A 23944-nucleotide genomic window follows, 5' to 3' on the forward strand; every position below is an offset into this window, starting at 1 on the left:
AATCAGGTTTACACATCTACATTTTTATTGGTTTAAAATGTAATACCAAATTAGGGGTACAGTTGAGGGAGGAGTTAACATCAACTACACACACAACAATGTTTGGAAATCTTTATAGATGTCAGGGACACTATTACATGAGACAAACCAAGCAGGAATAACAAGACTGGGCACATATACAGAGTCACTTTAAGCAGATACGAGACAATAGTATACATCTTACTCTGTATTTTCTATGAGATATATCAGTTGTAATAGTTTTGACCTTAAAAAGTGTCTACAAAAATCGTCTGTTGACCAACCGGTCATGTATAATGTAGAATAAACAATATTTATTACAACATTGAATGAAAACTTGATTTATTAATCGTTTGTTTAATTTTCTTGTTGGCTGACTGAAGTGGGAGCTATCTAATTGAAGATATCAATGACATCATTTGATTAAAAATAGTTTTTCAGCATGCTGAAGCAATAAATCAATACATCACATCACGGTGAGTAACATTTTGTTTTTCAACTCAACCAACACAAACAAGAATCGTGTGTGTTAAAAATTCACAAAATGACCCTAAAAATGGTATTAAGTAAGCCTTTTATTAAGAAACTATTTGTCCATATGCATAATGCATACATCCAAACATTAGGTCACTACAGTTTACAAACTTTATCAAACACTAGGAAGGAAAAATAACATTTTTTTTTTGTCACTACAATCCATAACTCCATTACACTACAATCCATGCTTCTAGTCTTAACCTGCAGGACATACAAGAGGAACCATGTGGAGATGAGGAACCATATGGACAGTAAACTCCTCCTCGCTCACTTCCTGGTGTGATACACCTCAGTGCTAGTCCATTGGTGTACGCTCCCTCTTCTTACCCTCTCTCTTGGGCTTCTTGGAATCTGGTGTAAGAACAGATGCACATGCAGTTAGAATCTATTCAAATAATTGTTATTCAGTCAGCACCCACAAAGTCTTAGCCCTTCATCTTTGAAAAGTGAATTAATTATTTTTCCAAGGGATTTTGGGGGTATAATCTACTTTGCTGTCAACCAGAACAAGGTAACGTTTTGTGATATTGCAGTCACTGATGAGTAGCACCATGTTCAATTTAAGCCAGTGTCCCTCTCACACACTCTTGGTTTTGAGTCAATCCTACTGCTGCAGCTGGCCAGAGAGGGAAGCCTTGGTGGGCATGTGAGTACAGTATGAAAAATGCTTTATCATTGTCCCACAAGAGCGGATTTGGAACCTGGCAGAAATGACAAGAACCGCTGTCCATGCCACCCTCTCTGTCGCTCTGCTTCAGTGAATAGGAAGAACATAACCACTTTCCGTGTTTATCCCCGTCTGTCTGTCAGTCTGTCTGTCTGTCTCCCTGTCTGCCTATACAGTGCTTCCCTTTTTCCATCTGTTTTAAAGTTTGTGTGTACATCTCTCAGATTCTACATACAGTAATTTTTGGGATTATATTTTATTCTCTGAAGTTGAGTTAGAAATCAAAAGGTGTGATTTGTATTCCAGAAAAAGAAGAAAAAGAAGAAAAAAAAAGTAATTCCTTTCATACACTCAGGGTTTTAGACAGGACACCATGTGGTCTGTGGGCGAGGAAAGACTGTAGATATCAACAGACTAATCAACACTTGTTTGTGTTGTCTGTGTACCTGATTTAAAGCAAGTTTACACTTGCCACTGAAATGAGATCCTCCTATATCGGTTGGTTGATTAAAGCCCTTCAGCTCAGTCAATCTAACATGAGAGAAAGTCATCTTGACATGAAAATCATTCCTTGGCTGAGCAATCGGCATGAAACACAGTATCCATTCTGAGTTGCTTAGAGGAACTGGCTAAAAAGCAACTATCAGACAATCATTATGATATTCTCATAAACCATCATCTAAAATCTGGTACAATACTTCAACAAGCTTATTAGAAATCAGTGATTAACAATAATCAACAATTTACCACTACAATTATTAACACTGGAATTAGGGTTAGGTATTGGGCTGGGTGTGTTACAGGGATAGGGTTAGGTATTGGGCTAGGTGTGTGATAGGGTTAGGTATTGGGCTAGGTGTGTGATAGGGTTAGGTATTGGGCTAGGTGTGTTACAGGGATAGGGTATTAGGCTTAGAGCAGCATCAATGTCCAAGTCCCACTACCCCTCCACTCCAAACAATTGCTGAGATAGCATGAGCTACCACTGAAGTGTTTTGTTTTGCCCCGAATCATGTTGGTGAGGGGGTCTCCAGCCGGCTGGAGTGAAAGAGAGGGAAGGGACTCAGAGGTTTCTACAGGTATTCATAACGATTCATTGCTGTCACTCTTTGTTCTTGGCCCTCCTCAGTTTCATGCGACGGGGCACGTTTCACCCATGCGAGACCAGCGAGCCCTGACACCCTTGACTGCCTCATGGCGTCTCTGGCTGCCTCTCTGTATTGTCTTCAGCAGAATCTGGCACTGACAGATGTTTTCTCTCACTCTCGGCTACAGTAGTCAGGGGAAACCTATCTCCTCCACCCGAGGTAGCTGTTTAGAATTGCAAATAAGGCCTGAGGCTTGAGGCCCATTGCCAGAGGTGAGATAGCCTTCTCAGGACAGGCTTCTCCTTTTCTTTTTTTTCCCAGGCTCTCGAATCGTCTTACTGTGACTCTGTGTCTGCTATCCCACCGACAGACACACTCACATGTACACACACACACACTCACACACACTTGCAAACACACCGCAACACTATCAGACTCTCTTTCTACAGAATTACCCCCTTGCTTCCAAAGCTTATCTCAGAACTGGCAGACATGGAAAATCACACACATCTTTTAGATAACGGGTCTCTCTTTCCAACTGTCTCTCTTCATCCCAGTCCTGTCATCCCTGCTGAGCCTCTCACCCTGCACTGATCTGCCTCCAGGGCAGCTACCCCTGACTTTTGCGGCATTCATTAGAAGTGAGATTCACGGAGGTACAGTGTGGTGACAGCCAGGATTGTGTGTTTAGAGTCTATGGTGTATGTATGAACACAAACTCTCTCTTTCTCTTTATTTCAATCCCTGTCTCTGTCTCTCTCTTAAAAACACACACAAACACATATATATATATATATAAACACACAAACACTAAACACAACAGTATTGACATGCGGTACAGATTTTTTTATGTATGTCATGAATATACAACACATCGTACTGTAATAATTCAAGTGCTGGAATGCACATGTGTACATTCATTCAAATGTAATTTTAATTTCTCCCTGTATGTGCCATCCTAATAGGCTTTTCGAGGCTTATCCTGCATGCTAGGATTTTTCTGCTCATAAGACAGCTATTACCAAGCCACAGTTAGCTCTGTCAATCTAGCACACTCTTCACACATAGAGGAAGATTTGGCTTACAGCTCTCACCCTCATGACTGACTCACTCAAACTTAGTCACAATGCGAGGGAAAACAGGAACTGAACCCAGAAATTCCAATCATATGGACAGGAGATTTGGAGTTCGATCCAACCCTGTGACTTCAGTGTACGTTTGAAAGTCAATATTAGCAGACCAATGAGCGTTCAGCAATGTATTTTTTTCTTCACAGTGCCAAAGTTAGACCAATATTTGTTTCATAAACTCTAGATCCCTCTTTATGGACATATCTTACTTTAAATGGTCACCGAGAGTGGAGAGCATGTACCCAATAAAAAGAGAAGCCGTGGTCTGTTAGGGGTTTTAACAAGCATGATAACAGCTTGGTGACTGCAGGGATTTGTCTGGTGGCTGATCTGACGGAAGACACAGGAAGTCTGGGGAACTGTTCAGTGCACTTTAGATACACCCTGTCATCATACATTAGTGATGGAGACTAGAGTGAAATATTCAGACTGTTCTCCCTTTGAAATCATGTAAGGTTTGGACATGGAGAGGCATGCATCTTCAAACAAACCCAAAGGCTGATTCTCTTATTTTATTTTATATTTTTGAGGGTTTTACAAACGGTGGATGTAGATGGGATTTACGAGGAAGGATATTGATCTGAACAGAATGACACTGTGCACATCGTTTGGGAGACCTGGGAAAGCAACTGATGAACTTATCTGAATATTTCAGTGTAACTCTGATACATCATCCAATGCAATACTTCTGTTAAGATTTCAAGCTTGTCTTTCAAAGCACATGATGAATTAAGAACATGGCTGTGTTTGGTTCAACCCATTGTAGTAGTGAGGTCATACTGTAAGCAACACCACAACATATCGAAGTATCTGTGTTCCATAGGTCAATGTGGGACTATAGACTCATTTGGAATAGGCTTGTCTTTTTACCGCAACATTGAGGACAAAGCAAAAACAATTACCTTACCTTGGATGGTCTGATTTTCTTATTTAGCCAGCCAAATAATGCAACATGATGGTGGAAATTGGGTTGCCCCTGTATACATTGTTTTTCTTGTAAAAGCTATTTAGCTTCTCCTGTAATGCAAGGATGAATAGAGAGGGTATTCGTTTTGGACTGGAGAGAAAATGGATTAAATACGAATATGTGACAAGTCTGGCACTATCTCTGATTAAATCCTTCGGCGGATTTAGGTCTTCAGCAAGATGTAATCAGTGGGAGCTGCAGAAGAAGGAGAGCATATCCTGGACTTCAAACACACTCTCTTTCCCTCCTCTCATCATTACCAAGGTTACTGCGCCACGAGGACGCACTCAAAGCTACACGAAGCATTTATATATGTATGGAAATGTAAATATGGAAAATGACTATGTACCCAAAGTTCTCTTTTTCTCGTCCCTGTTGAGAGTTTCTCATACAGATGATAATCTACCCCAGGGATGTACACATTTTCACGCTTCAATATTTGGTGCATAATAAACCTCTTGACAGTCTCCTGAAGAGAAAGACGGGAATAGCAGAGCGACAGAGTGAGAGAGAGGGCACTGGCAGAGAGCTGTACCTTGTAGCTTGGTCTTGGGGATCTTGCCACAAGGCTTGGTGGCGCTGACTGTGGTGGGGCAGGTGGCATCCATGAGGGCACGTTTCAGCACGCCTGTCCGGTTCTTCTTGCCGGTCGCCAGGTCACACTCTCCCCAGGCCTGGAAGTCATACTTGCATTCTCCTTGAGAGAGAGAGAGAGAGAGAGAGAGAGGGAGACAGAGAGAGAGAGAGAGAGAGAGAGAGAGAGAGAGAGAGAGAGAGAGAGAGAGAGAGAGAGAGAGAGAGAGAGAGAGAGAGAGAGAGAGCACAACAGCAAAACATAGTTACTTCTGGATACAAAAAAACTATTGCTGGTAACACTTTTGTCATCATAAATACATATTCAACTTTAAAGTAATTAGTCCCCCCACATTCTCACGGGTGGAGAACAGTTGGAGTTATGAGATGTAAACAGTTTTGTATACTTTTCTTTCTTACAAATGCATCAGAAACGTTTTATCCTTTCACAGATTCAGTAGCCTCTTTGTCTTAAAGGGGATGGTATCTGAAGTGTGGCTGTTCTATGCGATGTAGTGAGATACTTTGTGGAATTAGGAACGTTCAAAAGAGGACACATACAAAGGTTAAAGCTGGATTACGTGTGTTCTGCATCGCTCTGTGCAGGTGAAGGTAATGACATATCTGTCCATGAGTAATGTACTGTGTGTGTGTGTGTGCGCCTGTGAGTCTGTGTGCATGTCTCGTCTCCCGTCTGGCCTTCCTTCTGCCCAGCCGTCCGTTCCCCTGCGGATAGTGACACTCGTTTACCCATCCTTCACTTCCTTTCCAGATAAAAGCACAGGCCCCTGTCACCTGGCTATGAGATCCCTGGGTCCTCATCAGAAAGGGGGAGTGGGAAGAGGGAGAGAGGGACAGGGGGAGAGGACAGGAGGGATGGGGGAGAGGGTGGTGACAGGATGCATTGTTGGAGGAATCCTACTGGGACCTCCTACACAGCGCAGGGTGAAAGCAGGTACCTATCATTTGGCTGTGAGCACGCTTCCACCCGGGCCCCCCTGGGGGGACAGAGCAGTGCCCACGCTCTGTTTGCAGATGACACTCAGACATACACGCTCGGGGGAGCGCACACACACAGACACACAAACACACACACAAGTCTGTAAACACAAATACAGTCTAACACACACGCGTGCACACACATCTTCTCACATTTTTCTCCCATACACAAGGCATGACTGCTGCCCCCATGGGAGACAGAAAGAGAAGATCTTCCCAATAGAGACATTTCAGCCAGAATCCAGTTTACTAGATGATTTCACCACCATGTGATACACGTTGGCATTACCGTGCATGTGTGACAGAATCCTTTATGCTCCCATGTTCAAGCCCACCTCACCTCCAAACTGTTTCTTCCAGTTGCAGGGGATCTTGCAGCGCTGAGTTTTGATGGTCTGCTTGCAGTCGGTGCCGGTCCTTGTGCCCTCCCTGGTGCCAGGTCCACAGTCCCCCTCGTTGGCAACACACACACTCCACTGCCACTCACCGCAGTCGGACTTACGCTCTTTCTTTCCTGTTAGATCACATGCACACATGAATAAGAGCACACGCACACACACACACGTACACACGTACATCACTCTTACCCTGAAGTCACCTCCACATTTATTTAGGATGCAATTAATAAAGATAAAATAATATGAAGCCAATTCCACTTTGAAAGGTCAAATGATTTCAATCTGATCAGCACTGAGATATGCATCTGTCATTGAAAGTCTACGAGCACCCCTCTACTTTCAGTGGATGCCTGCAGAAATCTGACCCGATATCAAGATTTACATCTAATTAACATTCCCCTCTTGTAGCAGCATTTCTAGATGAGACAGGTGCCTGGCTCTGGGGGTCTTTGCTTTGCTGGCGTCTGCTGTCAATGCGCCAGAATCTCACCTTGCTTCTCGGCTTTGCCCCCCTCAGCAGCTGACACAGTGAGGATCAGGAGGGCCGCAACCACGGCAACGCATGCCCACTGCTTCTGCACATGCATCCTGGGAGGAGGGAAAACGTCATGAGAGACGAGCGTCAAAAACAGACCATGTCTCAGGAGTTCCATCACTTCAACGCTGGCCAGGGCATACGTTGAATCGTGGGTTAGAATGCTAAACCCACTGAAGGTTCTGTCTTCTGTTTTCAAGTTGCTTGGTATAAAAGCGTCTACGAAAAGAAGACATGTTGTGAGGAATGTGTTCCTCAGAAAAGGTCTGACTGTCACCGTAGTCCTACTACATGGAGGCTGGACGAGGGACAGTTGAAGTGCTGTAGACCCAGTGTCTAATCCAGTCAGCTGGAATTCATCCATTTTTGCTCAGCAGGAAGTGGATGACGTCAACACAGGAAGTGCATAATGTCCTGCCATCTGCGTGTCTTCACACATGTACCATGTGAGAGACCTCCTTGGTTTCAATCCCAGGACACCGATAAGAGAGAAACACAGTAGGATCTAATCCGGGGGACCACAGCGCTTTGGAACTCTGGGAAACGGCATTAGCCTGACTCCTCCCTCTACCCCTCTGTCTAGTGTCTTGTCTTGACTGGCGAGATAAAACCTACCAAACACACTCAGAGGGGAGCAAGGAAGCCTGAGGTTCAAGCAATTAGGAAACATCTTGAAGCCAAAACGCTCCACTGTGCTCAAATTATGGGGATAGGTATAGCCTGCTGGGGAAATCGTTTCTGGTCATAAATGTTAATGAATCCCCCCTCCCTTCCCTACTGTGTGTGGCCCTGTACAGTATGGTCGTTACATTTCTTCACTCTGAGACTTCACAGAAGTTCATGCACCCTCCACCCATTTGTAATGCAAGGTGGCTGCTGAATGGTTAATGAGTTTTATGTGGGCAATTAAACTTCTCTTTAGTTTAGTATTAGGCCGTGTTCACAGTACATTCACTCAGCAATTTATTTTGTCCCTGTGCTCATTAGCTGATAAAATGACAGTTTTAGTGACAGTAGTCCATCTTATTTGAGCTCTCAGAAGAACAGTCCACAGTCTCCCTGATTGCATGAATGTTGAGATGATCCATTCAAATACAAGTCTAAAGCCTTTTCATATTAGTTTGGTGTCTCTGTAAGTGGTTATGAAGAATTAATCTATTCTAATGCATATCTTTGAATGCACATCTTCAAACATCTTTGAATTTGTATGTATTATTTCCCAGAAGCAGTCTGTGAGTGAACCCGAGCCATGAAAGAGTACTTGTTGCTCAGAAGTTAAATTGCGAATCTTGCCACGTCATAAGAAATCAATTTTCAAATACATATTCTTCTGGTAGCTCAAAGGATGGGTAAGCTTTCCCTAAATAATGTATTACCAGCTGACTGCAGGGTGCACAGAGAAAGAATGAGGAGGTTTTGTGAAGATAGGCTGGTGGGAGACAGGCAGCTCCAGCAGAGCAGTACCGGAGCAGGTTACCTGAAGAAGCCAAGGGCCTATCGAGGTCAAACTTCAGGGTCACCCTCCACACAAAGGTTTCATCTATTCTTCAGTAGGTACTGTGCATCAAGTACTTGCACCAAATCCCAAATTCCCCTTCCTGTGTTTTAAGAGCATGGCAACACTTTCTATTATGGATGATAGACTGAATCAGAGATTTTGGCTTTTACACAGCACAATGCTACACCCCCTCTCTAATAGACAGACAGTGAGTATGGCACCAGTGCTGAGACATAAAGAAGCACCCGTTCTGTCATTTCTTCCACCTGCACAGCTCACAGCTGAACTGAGGAGGAGCTGATTACCTCATAAGAGCTTGTAAGAGAGATCTAGAACATAAAACCATCAAACTAAACTTCCCTTTCCAGATTACTGCCCCTAGTGAACTTTGACCTACGACCCTAGTGTAAGCGCTGCTCAGGGACTGCTTCTCCAGTAGACCGTTAGCTGTGTAGATTATTGCTTATGGTGGGAGTTCCGTCATGTCTCAGAAGGAGGCAGTCAGGCATGTGACTGACACGACAGTGAGGGATGTAATGGCTGTTTGATATTGCTGTGTAAGAGTCATGCGCATCATACTATATGTTTCCATATGGGTCTGACTGGTCTGGGTAGCGGAGCTCAGTGTGAGCTGGTCGGAGGTGTGGGGGACGACCACAGCCCCTCCAGAAGGTTCCATGAGCAGAGACAGACAAACGAGACCGTGTGAGGTTTGCCACCCGTCTGCCGTGGTGGGTGTACTGCTCACACACTGACGTGTCATTGGTTCATCGGCTGGCTAGGTTTAGCTCCTTCAAACGGGCCATTCGGTTATTGATCAGGCCCGGCAGTGGGCTGCTGGAGGACAAGAGGGGGAAGGAAGAAATTCAATACTGGACTTGGAACCAATGGAGCCTCAGCTTGCCCCAACACCTTCCTCTGTCTATAGAACTATAGAACCACTCTCAGGTCCAGCCTTCCATCTCACAAACACTGTCTGCACCTGCTCTCTGTCCCGTTGAAAATGTCAGAATGCTGAGCAATAGACAAAATCTATTCTCGGTGTCTGATCCCTTAGTGTATTTTCATTCAATGGAGGAAGGCAATGAAATGGGGGAACAAAGGAAGGAGCAGTTAAATGACTTTATTTGAGTGGAGAATTCACTCTGGGTTATTGGGCATCTCAGTTGAATGAAGACAATGAAAATCAAGCTGAGAAGAAAATTATATTGGTTCTTAAAATGTTTTAATTATTTTTGATTGTAATAACGGGATCGGCAATAATGATCCTTTTTTTGGTATTGTAGAGAAAACTTTTAGAATACAGATTCCATATGCACTAAATGCTTTTAGTGTACGTTGGCTATGCATTAATAAAACATGAAGATTTAACAAAATAATTTCCTCTTTAAGGTTTCAAAAAAGCCAATCCCTATTTCCCAGAACCAAAGAGAACTGAATTATGCATGGATTGTGAAGGGAGATAAGTGTAGGCTTTGTGGGAATGATTTAAAGGGTTTTAGCCCATACATTCTGTGTGTTTTACTCAATCTGACTCTCTCACTGGCTTGTAGAGGAGAGATGTAAACAGATGATAATATGTGATAAACTGCAGGCTGGAGGATAAACTGCCCCTCCTCTCTCTCTCTCTCTCTCTCTCTCTCTCTCTCTCTCTCTCTCTCTCTCTCTCTCTCTCTCTCTCTCTCTCTCTCTCTCTCTCTCTCTCTCTCTCTCTCCTCTCTCTTTCTCTCCTCTCTCCTCTCTCTCTCTCTCTCTCTCTCTCTCATATCATGTTAGGTTACAGCCAATATTGGACAAAGGTAAATTTAAGGGGAAAATACAAGGAAGAGGGTTTATCTACAGTTTCTACAACAACAATCCATATTTGTAGAAATGTTTCCCAGTGGATTTACAAGGTCTTGTTGTCTGTGGGAATTGCATTGACTAACAACTAAAGTAAGTTTTTCTAGTAAAATAAATGCATTTTACTTCTTGAAGAAAATATAAGGCTGAAAGCTCTGAGTTTAGAAGTCCTCTGTGTTTGAGTGGAAATGCCTTACCTATACAGTGGACTGAAATGTATAATAAAGTTTCTCAGTCTGTGTTTTATTCGTTTTTATGAGCTTTGGAGAAAATAATACAAAGAAATAGAAACTATCTACAGAGAGCAGGGTGAAACCCCACTCGTCCCTGAAAATAAGTCACATTTAAAGAAGTCTGAAACAATAAGCAAAAACGTCAGAAACCCAGCAGATGCTGTTACGCAGCTTCACCAGCAAAACGTCACAAGCAAGAAAACCAAACCAAAAGTCCTAAAAAGCCGTCACAAAGCCACAGATCCATCAACCCGGGGAGAACGTGGATTTTCTCCCAGCTGAGGAGGGCGCATATCCTAAACAAGCCCTGTCGCCATGCCTCGTGTGTTTAGCTGTGGGATGAGGCGGATCAAGCGGCAGGTATTTGCTGACCTGAGGTCTGTAAAGGTCATACGGTGGGGGAGACTCTGTGTGCAGAGTGTCTGCTAGCTCTCTTAGCAGCTCAAATAAGACCCCCAGAGATCTCTCCCTGCCAACAATAACAGTGTGTGTGTGTGTGTGTATTGTGTGTGTGTTTGGTGTGTGTGCTGCGTGTGTCTGGCATGTGTGCATGTGTGTGGCGGGGGGGTCTGGATGTGTATGAGTGAGTGTGTTGCTCGTGAGGGTCTTGTGTATGTGTGTGTGTTTAGAGAGGGGCTTCTGTGAAAGGAGGAATGAGCAAATACAGAATAGAGCTTGACCTTCGTCAATAGCCAAGTGAAGGCGATCATAAAACCACAATCATAATAATGACGAACACGGCTTCATTTTTCTGTCTCCTGCTCTTCCTCCCCTCTCCCTCTCCCGCTGTCTCTTTCCCCCCCCCTCTTTATCTCCATATCCTCCTCTCTACCCCCTCTCTCTCTCCCTCCTCTTTCCCTCTTCCTTCCCCTGTCTATCTCCTTCTCCCTTTACCTGTCTCCTTCTGCCACTCCCACTCCATATCACTCTCTCCCTCTCAATTTCCATCTCCCTCTCTCCTTCTCTCTCTCCCTCTCTCAGTGATGCTAAAATATTTTTGACAGTTTCCTTCTAGTCCAGTACTCCCCAGTACAGATCTGTACAGCTTCACAACAACAGGAAGGCATTTAGATGGTATCCCAATACATGTATATTCTTATCACCAGTCTTGTAAAAACCATGTTACACTTTTCTTCTTGACACCTTTGCTTGTAAGAACAAAATAGTTACATTGTATTTTGACTCATTTACATTAGGGTGACAGCAGGTCAATTTTCATGGTGGCTTTTTGCTTGAAGCTTGACTGACCAATTATACAGTACAGCATTGAATATGAATATTCATTTTCTACAGGGATTTCAGACTGCCTTTAACGTGGCCAATATTGAGCGTCTTTTCCCAAGGGGATTCTGCTGGCCCTTATTTTATAATCTCAATTTATCACAGGGAGTTGAGTGTGAGTCATGGTTGAATTACCTGTGTGGGGAGCCTGTGGCTGCTGGAGATGCCTTATCTAGCTCGCTCTCCTTCTCTCTGTCTCTCTTCTTTACATCCTCTCTGTTGGGATTACTCAAAATGGCGTCTCTTCTTCCTCTCCCAGACCAGAGGCCTGTCCTTTAATCCCCTCCTCTCCTCTGACCTCCACCTCCCTACCCCCGGTCACCACCCACGCCCCACAACCGACCCCTTCTCCTTGCATGTCAAACCGCGAAGGGAAATGAGCCTCCCTCCAGTCTCACCCCACAAGCATCGCCGTTTCTCATCCCCCACATCCCCCGCTCACCCCCCCCTCCCTCATCTCTTCCTCCTCTCTGCCTCCTTTCTCCCCTGCCCCCCCTACCTCTCTCTCCCATTATTCTTTCCCTCACTCCTTTATCTACCCACTCTCAAAAGCCTCCAATTTGAACAAGATGGTCTCTGTCTCTCTCTCTCTCTCTCTGTCTCTGTCTCTCTCTGTCTCTCTCTCTCTCTCTCTCTCTCTCTCTCTCTCTCTCTCTCTCTCTCTCTCTCTCTAAGAAGCTCTTGAAAGCACCTTGAAACACTTGTTCATCAAAGTGTGTCAGAGGAGGAGAAAGCCTTTGGATGCGATGCAGTTTTGGCCATCTTTTGATTAAGGCATCTCCTTTTTCTTTTTTTGCCACCCTCTCCTTTTCCTTGCACGTGTTCTCTCCATCACTCGTTCCAGCTCTTGTTAGGTGTGTATGACTGTATAATAGCCTGTGCATTCCACTCCCATATGCCTGCACGATTCAGATGTTCCGGCAGAGAGTGTCCTTGATGCTGTGAGTCAAGGTAAACAGTGTGGGTCACATTTGCCAGTGTGGCACAGCCCCTCATTAGGAACGAGGCCGTCCCAGCTTGAGCACACACATTGAATCACTGTCAGTGTCAAGGAGAGAGGGAAGATAATGCTCCTATCCGATTATTACATTATCATAGATCTCACATGTGATCATGTCAAGGTCAGGGCTTCACACCAAGTTGAGTAAATGATCGACGGAATGTTTCAGCTGTTCACATACCTTTTTCACCGTTCAACTTTCCTTTAGCAATAATCAAAGTTCCTCAAGCTCCTCAAGTAAACGGGTAGCCTATCTCAACCGAAATCACACCAAAACGATCAGAAACGGTCTCGCCCCAACTATTACAACAGTATCATCCTTTTTATCTCTTTCCACCTTGTGGAGACGGATCACCTGAGCTGTGGATTGTCATCCAATCACAGCGGTCAAGGCCAACTTAATAGCACTATCTCACCCCCGCACCCCCTGGCTCCCCCGTGCTATGAGGAGAGTAAGCTGGACAGGGAACAAAGCTTAGCACGAGATTACAGCAGGCTCACACCAAAGCAAACAGTAGTAAATGATGTCGGTCGAGGCGTTTCACCTCACCTTACCCGGCAGCTCAGAACAGGCAGCCGCTCAGGGTGAACCTCACGTGCGTTTAGACTTTCTCAGCACATTGAACGAACCCGTCTGAATGATGGCCTGGATGGCTTATCAATCTGTTCTCTCTCTCAGACACAGTAGCGGGCTCTTTTTTTTTTAACGACGCAAAAGCAGCTTTCCCCAGATTGTTTTCAGCCCTAACCGAATCCCTGATCCATTTGCACAGACAATTACATCAATTACGGGTTTTAATCAGTGACCTGCCTGCTTTGGTACCAGACCGTCGTCACTGGTCATTTTCAGTGGTTCTCTGGAGGGCCTCGCCCGTAACTTCTTAATTTGTGCCAGCTGTACCCACATGGTACCCAGCTGTGGGGAGGAAACTAATTAGACCTCAGCCCCCACACACACATATTCCCACCTTGATTGTGCTTCTCAAAAAGTTGTTTGATTAATAGTTATGTCTTGCACCTTTCCAGATTGCATATCCACAGAGATATAGGTTTGTCTTGGGCAGGCGAGGGTGGGTGGTGGATGACTCAATAACAACAGACACCTACGAAAATAGTCATCGGTAAATGGAGTCAGGGGCCATGGAGACAGTACTGGTGGGATTTGAGATTCAGCAATCCCTGCCTGTGAAGACATCATCTCTGTTGTCTAGCAGTGGGTACAATGGTAAGTGGGTGTACAAACTAATTGCTTCTGCCTCTCTTCCTATAATTAAAAGCTGATCTCCCCCTGCGCCAACTGTTAGGGCACCCACGAAGCACTACCTCCGTTGAAAAACATACATGATTGTTTCCTCCCCAAATATTGCTGAAAGACAACAGGATGCAGTGCGATGCAGATTGGACATGGCTCTCTCAGCGCTCCAGTGCTCTCGTGTAGAAAAGGGCCTCTGGATTTCTCCAACCGATTGCATTCATGAGGCGGATGCAGGGATAAGCTGGCTTGGTGATACAAGCATCCAATTGCTTTCTTTAATCCTTTGGCTGAGATTTGAGCTGCGTAGCTGTCAGCAGAGGACCCTCTGAAAGTAACCCCTTATTTCCTTCCCCCTGATACTCCCACCCACGCACAACACAGACATAGTCTCTCTCTCTCTCCTCTCTCTCTCTCTCTCTCTCTCTCTCTCTCTCTCTCTCTCCCTCTCTCTCTCCCCCCCCCCCTCTCTCTCTCTCTCTCTCTCTATACAATATATTTTAGCTTACATGTAATTCCACTTAAAAAGTCTGGATCACCTCTTCAACTACACACTGCCCTCTGCTGGGAGGCCCCAAGTACTGCTATTGAAGAAAGAAAGAAAGAAAGAAAGAAAGAAAGAAAGAAAGAAAGAAAGAAAGAAAGAAAGAAAGAAAGAAAGAAAGAAAGAAAGAAAGAAAGAAAGAAAGAAAGAAAGAAAGAAAGAAAGAAAGAAAGAAAGAAAGAAAGAAAGAAAGAAAGAAAGAAAGAAAGAAAGAAAGAAAGAAAGAAAGAAAGGGTTGAGGAAAGCGACAGAGGGAGAGGACAGGGAGAGATGTATTATACAGTCATCACTTTAGCAGGTCCATTCCCTTCCCAGTCCATCTCCCTTCCAGTTCAGTCTTAATCTGGCAACTATCTTTAAACAAATGCTTCTTTTCTGTCCATGCTACTCCAGACTCTAGGTGAGGACTGCTTATTCTTCTGGAGGTCCTCTCAGAGACAGTGATGGAGCACTTGCACTCCTTCTCCAAACAAACCTGAAGCAGACATATATTTCAGCACAGTGTTTACCTCCGCTCCACAGTGAGAGTGTCATTCAACTTTTTGAAGCGTGTTTCACAATTCCATTTTAGGACCACCAGTGAATTTGCTATCTGTTTCTGTGAGCTAGATGCACTGCTGTGCAGGTTCTGTGTGTCTCTAGTTCTAACTGAGACAGTCATGCTTTCAGGTCTTTTGGATGTTAAGGGATGGGATGGGTAGTTATGTATAGTGCAAACCACAAGCGGATTGGATAACCCTGATTTAGGACAGGACAGGACTCTTTCTCAAAATCCTTTACTCCTCTGGTATTGTCTTCACAGCCATTGGGTGTGAGGGTCATGTAACGTGTTTGAATGAACTTTGCTTCTCTCCTCTTCTCCATTCATGTATTGTGCTGAGTAGCCCTGCCCTCTGACCTCTGACCTCTCTCCCTTTACCCTAACCCTAACCCTAACCCCGTCAGAGCATACAAAAGTCCTCATTAAAAGAGGGTGAAACAACATGATCCAAGGCTAATATTGAGTAGGAAAGGGCAGGAGACATATTTGACACAATGCCTGGGTTTCTATAACAACTCTGAAGCTCTGAATGTCAAGCTAATATCAGGATTTAAAGATCGCCCACTAGTACAAGTGGACTTTCAATTTAATCCGACACCTATTTCCACTCTGTTAAAAAAAAAACTGAGTTTTTGAAAACTTCTTCTGATTAATGAACTTTGAACAGTTCCCCCTCCTCTGTGCAGAGGCTTATGAGGTGTGTGTGTGTGTGTGTGTGTGTGTGTGTTTCTCCGTGTGTGTGTGCATTTGTGTGTGCAACCACATGTATGTGTGGACAGAGTACGTGTTTGTGTGTGCATATGTATGAATGTGCTTCCACACGTGCGTGTTTGTGTAGGTTTGGGCATGCAGTCATGCCTGCGTGTGTGTGTTTGTCTGTACCACATGTGTGCGTGTGTGTGTGTGTGCCTAGCCAGGAAGAGCTCGACAGTGATGTGGGTTTTTAAGAGAGCAGTCACTGATGAGCAGGCCATGTGCTGCACAGCCATGAGAGACCCAGCGCCTCGGGTCCTTCTGACGTCCGCTGCAAAGCCTGATGGGAATCCAATACCCATCAACGCTAGCTCATTTATTCCACAATAAAACCCGGTTTTATTTTTCCACTAGTGCTGTGTTCTAACTGCAACAAGATGTGGATGGTATCCTGTACCCTCCATCTTGGTTCTGTTTTCCTGAGTCTCTGAGTCTGAAGAAGGGAGGTTGCGGTCAATCTTTGTACAGATGTTTAACAGGAAAAGAGTCCACACTTTATTCATTGAACACACATTTCTTTGTTGTCAATTGAACGCTGACACTCTCAACACAACTGTACACGCAGACACACACACACACACACAATCACTTATCAGAAATCCTTTCACCTGCGTCAAATTGCTCTTTAAAGATGGTTTACGAGAGAGAGAACACACTGTTTCCTTTCTGAAGGCAATGTCAAGGCACAGGAACAGCATAGCTGGTCAAAACCACCCTCATTTGTTATTCTCAGTATCTTCCTTCAGAAACACACTGCCTTTCCTCTAACAAGCATCTACAGTTACCTCCCTTCTATCCAAACCTGCTATTATATACATTTACATCTCTATACATGTCTGAATCCGACCAGCTTTTGTTGTTTTTTGTGTGTTTTTTAAACCAAAACCCACATATTCTCTACTCTCCTGTGTGCAATTTGCAAGTAAATAGCTTGGCCCATTTTGCTGTGTTGATAAAACTCTCTCAGAGCAGAGGATGGAGGATAGGGGGTGAGCATTCCCGTGAGCTACATTTCTGACACTGTGTTGCTGACTCTCTCTGGTTTTTCATTCTCGGAGGTTTAAGAGGGGAGTTTAGTGCCACCTGCTTCCAAACACAGGATGCGGAAGCAGCCCCTTGAGGGCATTGACTCTGCCCTTTCCACATGCCAGGAAGCATTAGGACTGGACATAGGAAAAACACGATGGAATTTCTCAGTATTTGATGTTGAGGTTATGCATTTGCCCTCTCCCTCAACTTCTGTCGCAGCAAAATGGGTCAACTGGACAAATGTGTCTTGGCATGGTCACTCGTCGCTTTTAAGAATACACTCCTCGACCCACAAATATAATAGAACCACACATTCCCGTTTCATCCGGAGCCCTCATGCAACCACACAGCTTGTGTAGAAAGTGTTTCCGGGTGTTGTTGACGATGCTATCGACAAAACGAGTGTCGATGCCCGTGTAAGCTGTCGTCTTGGCAATCTGACAGCGTTTCTTTTGGGTTGGCATTGCTGTGCAGCTCACGAATCATTAGCCCAGTTGGCCCCTCAGGGAAGCCAGGGACCCACCAGGTCCTCTCCTCCAGGCTCCAGGGGGCTCTGGCCCTTGCAGAGCACAAAGCCCCCTGCTTCTCCAGAAGACAGAGGAACAGGAGCAGAGTATAAGTGGACATAATGGGCTGTTAAAATTTGAACCCCTATATCCCCCTCAAACCCACTGACCCCACCCCACCCCGGCTCCCTGGCTCCCTGGCTCCCTGGCTCCCTTTGGCCTTGCTGGTGGTTCCCTCATCTGATGGGAGCCATGAGAAGCATGTGAAATGTTGCAGGGTAATACATCTATGTCCCTCAACTCCAGTACAAACCAAGGGCATGGCTGTGTGTTGTGGCTTTTGTTTATGGTCAGAGGAATTTGAACTATGTAAGAACAAGAAAGAAAACGTATAATGAGACTGCCCCTTCTCTGGTGTTTGTTTAGGTCTATCATCTCCTTATGGAACTGTGGACAGAATACTAATGGATGAGTAATGGCTCTCTCCCTCCCTCTTTCACACACACACACACAGGCACTTACACATACACACACACTGTTATTTTCCAATGTTCAGTCCTCTTCGCACCCTCTCTTGTTACCTCTCCATCTCCTTTACACAATGTATGATCCACCACCCTGTGGACACGACTCTGTTTACATCCAGAAGTTTCCATATGCTGCCTCCGAAACACCCCAAACAGATATCTGAGACACAAACTACCCACTGCACTAACAACAAGGCAGAAATGATTTTAGAATGACTCCCTGGGGCATCAGTGAATACAGCCTCTCAGAACGTAATGATCCTGGACATTAATCCCACTGTGTGGGTGGACACCAAGCTGAAGACCAGGAGGGTGTCCATCTGATCTCCGCCCGTCCCTCACTGACGTGGGACGTTTCTGAATCACATTCCCCCCCCCCCCCCCCTGGAGGGAAATAAGAACGTCCCACCGTGTTATCAGCCTTTGAAAGTCTGCTTTGAGCCAGATTAAAAGGAGGCAAGATTTGACTATGGTAGGATTAGAGGTATATCTCAAGCATGGTGAGGGAATCTGTAAATCTGACTGTGGGGAGGGTTTAGTGGTGGAAAACTTGTTTCGAAGTGTAGCCATGACTTCTCCACGACCAGGCTCATGTTAGAGTCGTGAGCATAGTCGTGTTCACGTGGAACACCTCGACATTCCATAGGAGCGACAACTTGCGATTACACAATTATCCCGTTCAATCGGATCTCTAGTTGCCATTAGCCCCAGCCACGCTATTAGGGGGAGATTGGAATATAGACACTAAGTGCTGCAGTGCTGGCCATGGGTGCTCACGATCAATTAAACTTTCCATTCGACATCAATGGCTACATCAAAACACACATGGCCCACATGCGGCTGGGCTGTGGCAAAACAGACAGGAGCAGGCAGGCAATCACAAATCCCTTAACAACCACTCAGCTATGGGGTTTTAGTAGATTATGCTCTGATACTACAGGTCATAATAGAGGAAGCTTTACGGAACAATCCAACTCATGTCCAGCCACTGACGATTGAAGAGTCTGCTGGTTAATAATACAGGTCTTTGTATCGATTGGTTCCATCGATCTCAGCGCTTTGTCGCGTACATCACATTGTCTGTGTTCTCTCTGGAGCATTAGAATGTGTACGGTCATCACGTGATGTACATCAGAACTACTGTACATAGATGCTCTCCAATGTCTCTCTTCATCCTTCTCTTTCTCTTTCTATTATGCTCTTTCCATCTATGTATGTATGTGTCTATCTTACTGTCTTGTTTCACTCATACACACACACTCTCACTTTCTCACTGTCTCCCCCCCCCCCCCCCTTTTCTCTCTCTCTCTCTGGTGAGTTGGTGCGTGTGAGACACGATCATCACTCAGTTCATTAGAGAGACACAAACAGTCCCAGGTCCCCCACAGTGTCCTAACAGCAACCAGCACACACAAACACACCGAGGCTGAACCCCCTGGAGACCAGTTCTAGAGAACACACGTACACCACTTCACACACAAACTCCCAGCTTTACCTACACACTCGCCAACAAGACACACGCACACACTCCCAGCCTCACACATACACTCCAACACACACACACACACATACCCTGCATCACACACTTCAACATACACACACACACTCTCAATGTTTATAACAGGTTTGTTTTTGTAATTTGTAATTTCAAGTTCTTGTTCAAAGGTCTAATTGGAATTATCCTCAATGTAGAACTGCAGCGCCATCATATAATGTAATGACAACATAATACCGTTGGATTCACTTTACCAGTGTACCGACACACGACATAGCCCTCCCAACGGCCTAACCTTTGCCCTCATCCCCAGGGCTAGCCAATTGCAGGCCTGGGAGAGTGGGAGGCTAATGAACACATTGATCGTGGTCTAGGCCCTCAGGGTATCATTAGCATCCAGAGGATCAAACAGAACGTCAAGCCAATAAGGCATCTGACATCAACCAGATAATTAGATTCCCACAGATTGACCACTGCCACTAAAGAGGACCATTCCTTTGGCCTTCAAAAGGGTGTCAGAGTGGGAGTGAATTGGGATCAAAGGATGTGATGCATGTGAGTGGTGTGTAAAGATGGACATACAAACATAACGGATGCACACACACACACTCATTCACACACACATGCACATCACACATGCACCCCCTCCGTGCTACCATAAACACTCTCTCTCACATACACATACACACACACACACACTAAGCATTCTTCCTATTCATCAAGAAAAGGCATTACCAGCCCCATCAATAGAGCTTTTTTCCAAAGAGAGTCCCTCTTGACAATAGGCTAACAGCACAAGAGAGACATTCTCCCACCACTGGCTTAGAGGATTTGTTTTGTTGGTTCTTGGATTTCCTCTGTTTAGTCATAATGAGATAGCTCAATTATAAACCATACATTTCCAAGCTGGTACCAGCAAGCCGTCAGACCCAGTGGTACTGTCAAGTGGACAGAAGCATCCAGTGCTCTCCATTCCAGCTTCAAGACAAACCTCTTCAGCAGGGTCAAAGCTCTTGGCCTGACCACCCGTCCTCCATTGCTGGAGAAGGAGGACCAGCCTTTTCCACTGAGCCCACTGAGTACTCGAGTGATAGCTATAGATGAACAGTGATAGCTATAGATGAACAGTGATAGCTATAGATGAACAGTGATAGCTATAGATGAACAGTGATAGCTATAGATGAACAGTCTCTGCCAGGAGAGCCCATCCCCCCATGCCCCCCCCCATGCCCCCCCCCGATGCCCCCCATCACCAGCCCCTATGGAGGCCTCCCAGACCCCATCAAGTCCCCCTCTGTTTCATCTGATGTGAGAGGTCAGTATGCACCTCACCATGCAGCCACTCAATGTTGGGATCTTTGTGCATGTTCTTATCCCCCAAAGCCCCATTACAACACATAAACACTCTCTCTCACCCACACACACATAAACTCACACACCACACACTCGCCCTATAGACCAGAATTGGATCCTTTGAGAGGGCTTCTAACCCCCCCCCCCCCCCCCCCCCCCCCCGTGAAGCAACGCTTTCTTAGGGCTTCTGACAGCCTGGGTGTTGTTGCTGGGTGTCTTCCATGGGGAGCAGTCACGTGAAAGCTTTTCTATAGACTCAAGGGAGATATACATTGGCTTTGTGCTCCGTTCTCCATCCCACCCAGTTCTGTACATTCCGGTAAAAACACGTGATTAAATGTGAGAGGCAGCTGTTCAGATGAGAGGACAGGACCGTGTGTGTACAATGTCTCTTGTGTGTTCCCAAAAGGCAAGAAGAAAGTGGAAGGCCAAGCTGGCCCACATGGGACTGGTTATGTGAGCTCTCCCCCTTTCCGTCTTTGGCCCGCGTCCAGGCACATCCACAATGAGCTTGACTTCCCTCTGACCAAAGCTGGTTTCCTCCCGCAAGCTCATCCTCGCCACATCGTTTTTTAATCTCCCGGAGCTTTCATTAGTAGCACACCATGTGTTGATTCTAAAGAAATGAGCTGGCCTTCTCATTGAGAGCTCCAATGGGGCGCCGGGTGCTTTTGTACACAGTAGGAATGCCACGGCGAGGCGAGAAACGGCCGGTGTCCGAGTGGGGTTTCTGCTCCAGGGGTTGGGAGAGCTATGGCAACGGCAGTGTAAGGTCCACTCCGACCTCATAGAGCTGGTACAATGACGGCCCCCTCGGTTTGTCATTCAAGTCAGGTTTGACCCAAATTACAACATCCTGGGAAAGCTGGCCCTAACCTAGCACTGACACGCGTGAACACACACATGCACGACCGCTGGAAAAAAACGTTCGAGAAATTGGCGTAAAGCTCGCAGACGACGGGGCTACATCGATGCTGAAGAAAGAGTTTAGTGTGAGTGGTGTTGTTTAATATAGAGACCCTTCGAGACATTCCTTTGATGTGAATATCACGGATGAGTCACACAGTCATTGTTTCTGATGTTTCAAACGTAACTTCTTTAAGTAAGTTCTCACATCTGCCTGAACGCATCATTGTGTAAACCTCCCCAAAAATGTCAAGATCTGTAATGTTCTGCTACATCTGCTAATCTAGTTTGCATGTTGACTGAACAAAGTAGATGAACAGATCAAGCAACAGTAGGCATGCCAATCACAAACTGCTCCTGACTGGGGCACTAAAGCACAGACAGTGTGTTAGTCCCACTCATCAGCTGTGTTGAACAATATGAGGTCACCCCATCCAACCCTCTAGGTCCTAGCCCCTACATCCTAGCCCCAACATCCTAGCCCCTACATCCTAGCCCCTGAATCCTTGACCCAAAATCCTAGCCTCTATATCCTAGCCCCAACATCCTAGCCCCTGTACCTAGCCCCTACAACCATGTCTCTAAATCCTAGCCCCTGAATCCTTGACCCTAAATCCTAGCCCCTACATGCTGGCCTCAACATGAAGTTCCTCAGCTACTTCTTTTGTCAAAGAGGTGTGTAATTAATGAACTGGATGTCTGCCCAGCTAACCAACACAAAGAGAACATGTAGAAAGTTGGATGCTATCAAGTACACATCAGTGGTTCCAAGATCTTATAAAGCATAGGCTGCATTCCCCCACGTAACGTCTGTTAGGATACATCTTTATCTACCCAAATAGCTGGGCCGGCATCGTTTTTACCCTCCAGACTGTCTCTGTCCGCGTTTGTCAGTGCTGAAATCCCCCTTCTTTCCTACGCCCAACTCAAACAATACAGGCCAAGCAAACAAAAAGTACTTACTTTGAATGGGAGGTCTGGTAGTTGTGTTTATGCTTGCAATAGCTTCTCACTCTGTTCTCATCTAGTCCTTGTTCCTGTCACTCTCTTTCTCTCACTCTGTCTCTCTCAATATCCTTCTCTCTTGTCCCTGCACAAGGCTGGGCATACGATAGCTGGGTGTAGTTAGTTTGTGTGTAAGAGAATGATGTGTGTGTGTTTTCTCTCTTTTTTTTTGTAGCTGAGAGGGCGTGCTGAAAGCTTGGTTTCCTGACTCGTGATCAGCACTTCATTACCACAAGGTCACTCCAGGGACGGCCCACTTGGCAGGGGAGCAGCACTCAGAGAGAGAGGGAGGTAAAGAAGAGAGAGAGAGAAAGAGAGAGAGAGAGAGAGAGAGAGAGAGAGAGAGAGAGAGAGAGAGAGAGAGAGAGAGAGAGAGAGAGAGAGAGAGAGAGAGAGAGGGAGGGGGATACAAAGAGAAAGGGAGGGAGGGGGATACAAAGATGGAGGGAGGGAGGTGATGAGAGAGTGAGAGGAGGGAGGGAGGGAGGGAGGGAGGGAGGGAGGGAGGGAGGGAGGGAGGGAGGGAGGGAGGATGGGAGGGAGGGAGGGAGGGAGGGAGGTGATGAGAGAGTGGAGTGAGAGGGAGGGAGGGAGTATGAGCTCTTAGATTCAGAGTCCCACAACAGACAATGACAGAGAGAGAGAGAGAGAGAGAGGAGAGAGAGAGAGAGAGGAGAGAGAGAGAGAGAGAGAGAGAGAGAGAGAGAGAGAGAGAGGAGAGAGAGAGAGAGAGAGAGAGAGAGAGAGAGATGCTTTTAATGGACAGGGAAGAGTTGTGTTTGGGTAAATGTGGGTATACAGGCTGGGGAAAGCCACTCTTAGCTATCACATACACCCAATCAGTTTGTTATGCAAAACACAACATGGAGCCAGGGAACCAACAACTGTCAGCACACTCTGAACCAACAACAGGTTGCATTAGTATTACTTCCCACAGAATAGAACATTAACAAGAAAAAGCTGTTCTCATCTTTGTATTTTATTTAATTTCCCATCTTGACCATCCTAATGGATGTATTGTGGCTTGAGTTTGTAACAGATGGTTTCATGTGACCTCACAGGCAGCCCTGATCTCACTCTGCTTCTAACATGGACACCTTTGACACATTACAGCACCCACAATCAATAACCTCTGCCATTAGCTTTGTCTGCAGGCCATGTACCATGCTGATGTCAGACGCACACACACACACACGCACACACGCACACACACACACGCACACACACACACACACACACAGAGACAGCAATGTAGCCGTGGATTTCA

General features: G+C 45.6%; 1 protein-coding gene across 1 annotated transcript; it reads right to left on the reverse strand.

Annotated features, from left to right (window-relative positions):
• Window positions 1-7: 7 nt before the first annotated feature.
• On the reverse strand, window positions 8-22847 carry ptn (pleiotrophin). Its single transcript, XM_047022748.1, has 5 exons — window positions 22636-22847; window positions 6868-6965; window positions 6320-6493; window positions 4943-5104; window positions 8-906 (listed from the first exon to the last, which is right to left on the reverse strand). The coding sequence occupies exons 2-5, from the start codon at window positions 6962-6964 to the stop codon at window positions 851-853; spliced, it is 489 nt and encodes a 162-aa protein (XP_046878704.1). The 5' UTR covers window position 6965; window positions 22636-22847; the 3' UTR covers window positions 8-850.
• Window positions 22848-23944: the final 1097 nt, after the last annotated feature.

This window comes from Hypomesus transpacificus, chromosome 7 (genome assembly GCF_021917145.1).
Source record: "Hypomesus transpacificus isolate Combined female chromosome 7, fHypTra1, whole genome shotgun sequence".
Lineage (NCBI taxonomy): Eukaryota > Metazoa > Chordata > Actinopteri > Osmeriformes > Osmeridae > Hypomesus > Hypomesus transpacificus.

Coding starts and splice junctions, on each gene's coding strand:
- ptn (XM_047022748.1), bottom strand. CDS start 6,964: ATGCATGTGCAGAAGCAGTGGGCATGCGTTGCCGTGGTTGCGGCCCTC. Junction 6,494..6,867: donor GGGCAAAGCCGAGAAGCAAG/GTGAGATTCTGG, acceptor GTGATCTAACAG/GAAAGAAAGAGCGTAAGTCC. Junction 907..4,942: donor CCCCAAGACCAAGCTACAAG/GTACAGCTCTCT, acceptor TTCTTACACCAG/ATTCCAAGAAGCCCAAGAGA.